The sequence below is a fragment of the Dipodomys ordii genome, unplaced genomic scaffold, assembly GCF_000151885.1.
Source record: "Dipodomys ordii isolate 6190 unplaced genomic scaffold, Dord_2.0 Scaffold68, whole genome shotgun sequence".
NCBI classification, from domain to species: Eukaryota; Metazoa; Chordata; class Mammalia; order Rodentia; family Heteromyidae; genus Dipodomys; species Dipodomys ordii.
This window is the reverse complement of record NW_012267284.1, coordinates 5178170-5188118: the sequence shown is the minus strand read 5'-3', so window position 1 is coordinate 5188118 and position 9949 is coordinate 5178170. Positions and strand designations below refer to the sequence as shown.

General features: G+C 46.6%; 1 protein-coding gene across 1 annotated transcript in view; it reads left to right on the top strand.

Annotated features, from left to right (window-relative positions):
- Positions 1-5957: 5957 nt before the first annotated feature.
- Positions 5958-9949, top strand: part of Zdhhc4 (zinc finger, DHHC-type containing 4) — a 17988-nt gene continuing 13996 nt past the window's right edge. Inside the window, exons 1-5 of the mRNA XM_013023393.1 lie at positions 5958-6012; positions 6627-6827; positions 7366-7456; positions 7678-7803; positions 8337-8374. Of these exons, the coding sequence (XP_012878847.1) occupies positions 7687-7803; positions 8337-8374 (155 nt within the window). The 5' untranslated portion in view covers positions 5958-6012; positions 6627-6827; positions 7366-7456; positions 7678-7686. The remainder of the gene's footprint in view (positions 6013-6626; positions 6828-7365; positions 7457-7677; positions 7804-8336; positions 8375-9949) is intronic.

Here is a 9949-nt window from a genome sequence, read left to right as displayed (position 1 = left end):
TGGTCATGGGGCTTGAACTCTGGGCCTGGGCACTGTCCCTCAGCTCTTCAGCTCAAGGCTAGCGCTCTACCACTTGAGCCACAGTGCCACTTCCCGCTTTTTTCTTATGGGGTTCTGAGGAATCGAACCCAGGGCTTCATGCATGCAAGGCAAGCGCTCTACCACTGAGCCACCTTCCCAGCCCCAAACAACAGAATTCTTTTTTTTTTGTCAGTTGTGGGGCTTAAACTCTGGGCCTGGGTGCTGTCCTTAAGCTCTTCAGCTAAGGCTAGTGCTCTACCACTTTTTTCTTTTTTTGGGGGGTGGTGGTGGTCTGGTTGTGGGCCTGAACAGATGATATTCTTATAAGAGGAGAAATTCACATGGACCACAAAGAAGACTTCTGACTACAAGACATGAAAGAGGTCTTAGAAGAAATGAACATTCTGACACTTTGATCTCAGACCAGTGGCCGCAAACTATGAAAGAATAAGTTTCTGTGTTTGGAGGTCCTCAGGCTTGATATTCTGTCAAGGAGGCTCTAGTAGACAAATGGGCTGCCACAGTGAACTTAACATCTGCACAGGGCTGACTTTCCATTTAGGATGTATGTGTTGAGAGGGTATGGGGTTAAGAGGCCTCCATGAAGGAGAGCAAATGAGAGCAGACAGGGATTTATTAGGAAATCCAGATGTCCTCTCCTGCTGAACCTACACAACAGATCCAGCCTTTCTGGAGTGAGGAGACAGAGTCCAAGCTGAAATTCATATCTTGAGGTCATACACACCTGTATAAAATCTCTGTATGTGTTTGTCCTGTGTCCTCCCCCAACCTTGGATGACAGACCAAGGAGGAGGTATGATAGCCTAGAGTGGAGAATGAATTGGATTAGATGAATGTCTATCCATATGACTGAACTGAGGTTGATCAATGGCATTTTGACAGTGGCATTTTGAGAGCAGGCTTGATGGTTGGCATTGGGCCACTCTGGCTTTCACCAACATCTTGGCTGTGTATAATGCGAGTTGCTATAACAAGACTTCAATCTCCATGGTTTCCCATGATCAAATTTCCTTTGTCACCTACTTACAGTATAGTGCTGGTCTGGGAGTCTTTGTGTCAGCCTCTAGCACCACACTTCTTGATGGAACACCTGGCTTTGCCTTGCTGTTTTTCTATTCTTATCCTTTCTACTCACTTTAAGAATTTCCTCAGCCAGGCATCAGTGGCTCACACCTGTAATCCTAGCTACTCAGGAAGCTAAGATCTGAGGATCCCAGTTCAAAGCCAGTCTGGGCAGGAAAGTCCATGAGACTCTTATCTCCAATAAACCACCAGAAAACTGGAAGTGGTGCTGTGACTCAAGTGGTAGAGTGCTTGCCTTGAGCTGAAGAGCTGAGGGACAATGCCCAAACCCAGAGTACAAGCCCATGACCGCCAAAAAGAAAAGATTTTCTCTTGCTTTGTCTGTCTTTGCATACCTTCCCCAATATTTCCTGGGATAAAACAGGCCAATATAAAGAAATACAGTGAGCTAGACATGGTGATGCATGCCCATAATCCCAGCTACTTGGCACATGGAGGAAGGAGTATTGTAGTCTGATGTCATCTTGTGCAAAAGCATGGGGCCATATTTGGTAAATAAACTAAAAAATCAGGGTGTAAGTGGTAGAGCACTTGCCTTGCAAGCACAAGGCCTTGGATTCAGTCTCCAGTGCCAGATGAGGTATTGGGGAGTATAAGGGTCCCATTTTTTTTCCAGTCCTGGGGCTTGAACTCAGGGACTGGACAATGTCCCTGAGCATCTTTTGCTCAAGGCTAGCACTCTACCACTTGAGCCACAGCACCACTCTGGGTTTTTCTGTTTTATGTGGTATTGAGGAATCGAACCCAGGGCTTCATGCATGCTAGGCAAGCATTCTACCACTAAGCCACATTCCCAGCCCAAGTGTCCCATTTTGAAGTTGACCTTCCCATTCCTGACACTCACTGTTTTCCCCAAAGGTCAAGTTAGCTTTAAGTAGAGTTGTCAGCATCTAGTGGGCTGGTCTGTAATCATCACTGGAGCAAGGATTGGGTGGGGGACCTGCATGTGGCTTATTCCAGGCTCCACCCCTTGACTTCACTGTTGTTCTTGGCTCCTTGGAGAGATCAGAGCCCATGTCACCTCTCTTTCTAGCTCCCAAGATGCTCCTCTTGCCTTATTCTGCCCTTCCCCCCCCCCAGCCCTGCACCCCTCTCTGTCATGGGGCTTGAACACAGGGCTTTGGCACTGTCCTGAGTTCTTTTTGCTCAAGGCTAGCACCACTTCTAGTTAATTGGATATGAGTCTCATGGGGACGTTTCTGCCCCAGCAGACTTCAAACCATTATCCTCAGATCTCAGCCTCCTGCATGGCAGGGATTACAGGTGTAAGCCACTAGTGCCTGGCTCTCTTACATCTTTGACCATCTGAACTTGGCCTGTTTTGCCAACTCCTCTTTTTCTGCTGGCCCAGTGAGGTGATAGCACCAAGACCTCTTCTCTCTTTACACTCCCTTGCCCCTCTTAAGGAACTGCATCCGTTCTGGGTGACCTTGCACCAGGGTGTAACTGCAGCTTTGTGGATAAGATTTCTTTTTCTTGCCTTTGAATGCACATTTCCTTGAATCTGTACCAGGAGACAGTTGCCAGGAAGGAATTTTATTAATAGATTTGCCTTTGAGTCTGGGAAATAAAGGGCACTTGCCTCTATATACTGCTGGAGCCCCAAAGCATCCCATATTTTCACTGTGGCATTTTCATCTATAAATTATGGGGACTTTTTAATATATTGCTGCCATCATTCCAGCTATTCATATTACTGGATAGTTTTTTTTTAATTTCAGTACTGAGTTTTGAATTCAGAATTGTGCTTGCTAGGTAGATACTCCACCATTTGAGCCCTAACCCATAATTTTGGGGGGTTTGGACACATGGCCTTGCACTGTTGCTTCGCTGTTTTGCTGAAGTCTGGCACTTTACCCCTTGAGCCATGCCCCTACTTCCAGTTTCTTGCTGGTTAATTGGAGATGAAAATCTTGCAGCTTTTTTTCTGCCCAGGCTGGCTTTGAAGCTTGATCTTCAGATCTCAGCCTCCTGGGTAGCTGGGATTACAGGCATGGAACCACCATCACCTGGCTATTTTGGTATTCTCTACAATACAGATTTCCTTCAGGTATGATTTACATAATTCATGCAGTCCTTCTTTTGTACTAAAACTGCTTGTTACATTTCTTTTTTTTTCATCTTCATTTGCAAAATTTCTCTTGGTCAGCAAATCACTATGATCCAGCATCCTGTGACATGGGCTTACTCTAAAAGCAGCTATGGAGTCTTGTATCCCATTTCCAAAGAGATCATGGTATAAAAGATGGTTGATCCTGACAACTGATCTTGCAATGGTAAAAAAAATCAACAAAAAAAATCTGATACCACAGTTCCAGTTCCAGGGCCCCTGGGTGGTTTAGGAATGCTAAGAGGGCTCTCTTCCCCTCCCCACCCCCCACCCGCCGACATATCAAAGATGATACAGTCCTTTTCAGTCTTCTTGTTTTAGACTTAAACAGTGTCTTCTTCTACGGTGATTAAAAACTACAGGTGGAGCTGAGCACTGAGTAGCTGAGATCTGAGGATTGCTGTTCAAAGCCAGCATGGGCAGGAAAGTTCGTGAGACTCTAATCACCAGAAAACCAAAAGTGGCACTGTGGCTCAAGTGGTAGAGCACTTTCCTTGAGCTGAGGAGCTCAGGGACAGTGCCCAGGCCCAGAGTTCAAGCCCACGACTAACAGCAAAACAAAACAAAACCCTACAGGTGTTATATTTGTGTTTGGAGGTTTAGAAGAACAGAGTGGAAAGAGAAGTTGCCAGAAGCACATGATTTTCAGACACTGACTAAGCACTGTTGTCAATCTGAGGAAAATATTTTTGTTGTTATTCTGGTGCCAGGGCTTGAACTCATGGCCTGGCATGTTCATTCTGCTTTTCTTTCTTTCTCCCTTTCTTTCTTTCTCCCTTTCTCCTTTCTTTCTTTTTCCTCTCTCTCTTTCTTTTTTGTCGCTCATGGGGCTTGAACTCTGGGCTTGGACACTGCCCCTGAGCTCTTCAGCTCAAGGTGAGTGCTCTACCACTTGAACCCACAAGCCACTTCGGTTTTCTGGTGGTTAACTGGAGATAAGAGTCTCATGGACACTTAGGTGGCTGAGGTGAAGGTTCAAAGCCAGACTGAGAAGGAAAATCCATGAGACTCATCCCCGATTAAGCAGCAAAAAAACAGAAATGGAGCTACATCTCATTTAAGCCTTGAGCTTAAATGCTTGGTACAGTAGCCAGGTTCTACGTTCAAGCCCCAGGACTGGCACCAGAAGAAAGTAAGGCTGGCAGCCTGGTACTTACATGGTAGAGTGAGTTCAAACCACAAAAACAAATGAACTAACATACCAAAAAAAGCTGGCTGTGGAGGTGAGGGCCTGTAATCCCAACTAGGTCAGAAGTAATCAGAAGGTGACTCCCAGGAAAAGTGAGCTCTTACTAGAAAAATAAAGTAAAAAGGATTGTGGGCATGGCTCAAGTAGCAGATGTTTCAAGACCCAATACTTCCCACTTCCCAAAAGAAATCTGTCAAGGAACTGTGATTTGGGAGGGTGAAATGGCATCTTTTTCACTTTTGGTAGTATGACACTTTGGCAAGGAGAACATATTGTGTCTCAGATATTTTTTTTTAAAAATAAAGAAAGGCAACTCAGGCCAGGCACTGGTGGCTCACGCCTATAATCCTAGCTGCTCAGGAGGCTGAGATCTAAGGATTGTGGTTCAAAGCTAGCCTGGGCAGGCTCTTATTTCCAGTTAACCACCAGAAAACTGGCAGTGACACTGTGGCTCAAGTGCTCACGTTGAGCTGAAGAGATGAAAGACAGTGCCCAGGCCCAGAGTTCAAGCCCTATGACCACCACCACCACCACCAAGAACAACAAAAAAACCCCGAAAATAATGAAGGCAACCCAGAACAAAATGCACACACTAAATGTGGGATGGGTCCCATCTATAATTAATCTTCTCTGGTCCTAACACATCTTTAGATTTCTTGTTCGAAAGTTCAAGAAGGCCTTGAGTATAATGCATTCAGAAAGTTGGTTTCTAGCTTAGTAAAATTCTAGGTCAGTCCCTCCTCTTCAGGAAAAGAAAGGCGATCAAGAAGCCAGGTTGAGTAGCAAAGACAAACAAGATGAAGGCTTTGAGGCCTGTTGTTTGGAGATCAGACATTTCCCCTTTCAAAAGGCCAGGCCTGGCTCAGATTTTCAGAAACATCAAGAATAGACCGTCGTTGTTAGCGGCTTCCAAGGCGTTCAGAACAAAGCAACACCCCACAGAGGCCTTCTCGGTGCTATGTTTAGAAACAGCTCTTCTCACTCTAAGCCTGGCTATCATCAAAACAGCGTTCCCTTTTATTTTTAAGGCTTATGGTCAAGCACTGGTCATTGCCCTTCCCTCACCCAGCCGGAGGTGGTGTGCACAGAGCTGCACATAGACAGGAGGAGCAGGAGCACGCGTGGGAAGATTCTGGATAGGTTAAGAGAAATCCCAGTGGTGTGCAGGCTGCTTGCAAACTTTATCCACCGTGAAGACACAATAGTTGAATAGCTTAAGCGCGGATGCTCCTTATGCCCGGGACCACTTGGACTAAACTCAGCGGGTGTGGCGATGAATACCTTTAATGCCCTCACTAGGGAGACTGAGGCAGGAACGATCTCAAGTTCCAGGAGAGTCCGGATTATACAGACTCCCGTTTAAAAAAAAAAGCAAAACAACAACAAAACTCAAAACCCCCAAACCGGGAAAAACAAACCAAACCAAACACCTGCGGCGGAACAACAAAAATCGTCACAACTCCCGGGACACCGGCACCTACGTCCGCCGGAAGTGCGGCTTGTTAGAGTCGCCGCGATGACGTCACAGGCACGCCGGAAGTCTCCCGCAGGTCTTCCAGGCTCCGTGCTGCGGGCGGTTCGCGGATCTGTGAGTTAGGCTTTCGTCGCCCGGGGCCGTTCGCATTCTCTGTCCGAACCTATTTTGTGTTGTGGCCACAGTGCTACTGGGGGGCCTGGGGTCCCCCGTGTTCACGCCCGGGTGTCCTACAGCTCCTCCCCGCTCCTCTGAGCCTCCTCTGTCTTCTCCACTGTATCCCGCAGCTGCAGCGCCCCATCTTCCCTGTGTCCCCTCCAAGCCGCCGCACCCCCAGCTCCAGTTTTTTTCCAGGAGGAAAGCTCTGGCCATGCCCAGATAAAGAGTAGCCTGGGGCAGGCCCACAGGTCCCAAGATGAGCGTTGGGATGGGTACAGGCATAGGGAGATTAGACCTGAGGCTACCATACCAGGCGTGTTTCTATCCCTTAGCTGTTTCCCAGGAAGACTTACGACTGTTCACGCTACGTGGATCCAGGTTCCCCTACTCCTGGACTGGGGATGTAGTTCATTGGTAGAGTGCTTAAAACAAGCATTCTCAAAGCACTGAATTTGACTCCCAGCACAGTAAGAAAACCAGACCCCCTTACTTCCAAATCCTTCTCCACAATGTATTTCCCAGAGAACTCCGGTCTTACTGTGTTTTGAACTGATTTGTCTGTGCACCAGATCCAGCCTCCTGGTGGAACCATGTCTCCTGCAGCTGGGGGTGTGCCTGGAACACTTTGCCGCCCAAGAGGAGTTGCTGTCTGAATTCTCCATGAATTTTGGCAAAAAGGAATGCTAGAGCTGCGGGCTGAAAATGTATCCAACCTAGAGGAAGATGTAGGCGGGAGAGCTTGCATCCCCTTGTGAGAATCGCTGCTCTTTGTAAGGAGTCATGAATACTTTCTACTTTCATTATCTCAGTTGGAATTCTGGCACAGTAGCCTGTCCACGAAGGTTCAATGTAACCAGTTCCACTTCCTTAGCACAGACCTACATATTAAATCTTGATTCTTCCGAGTTATTTTCATTTGTGGCCCCAGGCCAGGAGAGAGGCTTCATAACATGCCTATGCCTAATTCTGTGTGGCTAATCCTGGATTCATGGCCTCTGATTGCCTCTAAGAAGTGCTTCCAATGAGGCAGCAGGTTCTTTTTTCTCTTTTTGCATGGCAGGGTCTTGCTACTTAGCCCAGGCTAGCCTAGAACTTGCTATATACAGCATGCTCCCTTCAAACTCCCAGTCTTCCTGTCTCACCCTCCTGAGTGCTGGGATTATAGTTTGTAGCACTGTACTCAGCTGAGGGCAGCAGATTCTTTTGAATCCTTTCTGTGTTAGTGAGTATGGGAATATTTAAGGATGTAAAAGATATGTTACTGTGGATTCATTTCCTTCCTTGTTTTATCTTGGAATTTACAGGCAGGAGATGTCCCAAAAGCAGACTGCAGTGTTCATCTTGAAAGAGAGCTCATAACCATCTCTGGGGCCACACTGAGAAACAGTTTGGCTCTGTGGTATGTACATAAGGACCACTCATTTCTTTTTCTTTTCCTTTGGTTTTTTTTTTTTTTTTTTTTGGTCAGTCGTGGGGCTTGAACTCTGGGCTTGGGCGTTATAGGACCACTCATTTCTTGAGAGAGTTGTTACCAAAGAATATGTGCTATAGAAGTAATGCCATAAGTGAATGTTATAATTTTATTGAGCAGCACTACATATGCATTCTGTTCTTTTGCAGTCTCCCAGGATGGACTTCTTGGTTCTCTTCTTGTGGTACCTGGCTTTTATACTGGTTACTGTAATTCTGATCTGCATCTGCTCAAAAACCCCTCGTTTGAAAGGCCTGGCCCAGGAAGGAGCACAGGTAATGATGATCCTTAGATACCACTAACATTGGATGACTTTATTAGTGTAAAAGCTTCACCTAATAAGATTAAAAAACAAACAACAACAACAACAACAAAAACCCCCACTGGGTGCCAGTGGCTCATGCCTGAAATCCTAGCTACTCAGGAGGCTGAGATCTGAGGATCATGGTTTGAAGTCAGTCCAGGCAGAAAAGTCTTATCTCCCAATTTAAAAAAAGACAAGAATTCATTTATATATTTATTTATTTAGAGGTGATGTCTCTCTGTGTTTCTCAGGCTGGCCTCAAACCTTTTTTTTTCTCTCTCTCTCTTTTTTTCTACCTGTGCTGGAGTGTGAACTCAGGGTCTGAGCACTGTCCCTGAGCTCTTTTTGCTCAAGGCTAGTGCTCTACCACTTGAGCCACAGCACCACTTCTGACTTTTTCTACTGAGGAATGGAACCCAGAGCTTCATGCACGCTAGGCAAGCATGCTACCACTAAGCCACATTCCTAGCCCCTGGCCTCAAACCCTTGATCCTCCTGCCCCAGTGCTGGGACTGCAAGCGAATGCTACCATACCTGGCCAAGTGATGGCAGTTAAATTCATTGGTTTACTTAGTCCTTCATTTATGGCAGTTGTGGTGTATTTGATGTTTATGTTACTGCGGAGAGTTAGTGGTGATTTGAAACAAGGTCGCATTCTTGCGGTTGGCTCTTTAGCTCTGAACAGAAGTGCCTGGGAGTGAAACTGGTGGAAATGGGAGCAGAAAGCTGAGTATTGGGCTTCAGGGATCAGGCAGCAAAATTGGGGCAAGTAACCCATGGGAAGAGGTTGACTTCGTTTTCTGTTACAATTTTATTGAATAAGCTATCTATTCCTTTAATTTCTATCTGTTCTTTTTCCTTTTGTCAGCTATGGGACTTGAACTGAGGCCTGGGTGCTAGCCCTGAGCTCTTTTACTCAAGGCTGGTGCTCTACTACTTTGAGCCACAGCTCCACTTCTGGTTTTCTGGTGGTTAATTGGATATAAGAGTCTCACAGACTTACCTGCCAGGGCTGGCTTTGAACTGTGATCTTAGATCTTAGCCTCCTGAGCAGCTAGGATTACAGGCGTGAGCTACTGGTTCATGGCTCTTATAACTAATTTATACCCAACTTCTGTGGGAAAGTGTCCTCTGAATCCCTGAGTCTTGATGTTTCATTGTTTTTTTTTTGGGTCCAGTCGTGAGGCCTGAACTCTGGGCCTGGGCACTGTCCCTCAGCTCTTCAGCTCAAGGCTAACACTCTACCACTTGAGCCACAGCACCACTTTCGGCTTTTTTCTTTTTTCTTATGTGGTGCTGAGGCATCGAACCTAGGGCCTCACACATGCAAGGCAAGCGCTCTACCACTGAGCCACCTTCCCAGCCCAATGTTTCATTGTTCACAGATCTCTTTGCTTGGGATTAAGCCTTGCAGGATTTGGACTTTTCCTGCCATGAGAGTTGGCAATCCATCCATTGCCAGGATTCTGTCCTACCTTGCACTAGAGTCTTCAGCATCGACCTGACCCCTGACCCCCATGGAGTTAGGGATGGGTTTGGAGCTCCTTGATGCTTCTTTTCTGCCAGATTTGACTCCCTGGTTTGCTCAGCACCACCACCTCCTTTGTGGGTCCTGGTTCTCTTCCCATATTTTCCTCTCTTCAGAATCTCTTCTGTGTTATCAGAATGTTCTCATTCATGGAGTGGAAACAGAAGGTGCTTCTAATGTGCCATCTTGTCCCAGTTCTGAGGAGGTTGACTTAGAAGGGATCTGGATTACCATCCAGTGATGACCCCCTTGAACATGGGGTCAGATCCAGTGGAGGGGAAGGAGAGGAGCAGCCTTCACATCAGCATCCCCTGAGCATCTTGCCTGCTTTTCAGTGCCACTTTTGGGGTTTGAGTAGAAGTAGAGGAGCTGGCCTCAACATGGGCCAGTAAATGTTCTTTACTGTCCTTGTTCTTTACTGTCCTTCATTCTCTCTGCCCATGTATGGACAGAACTTACACTCATGACAGTGCCAGGGGGGTGTGCAGATCTAATTTGTTTGGGAGTAAGGAGAATAAGAAGTAGAACTGAAGCCGGGTGCCGGTGGCTCACGCCTGTAATCCTAGCTACTCAGGAGGCTGAGATCTGA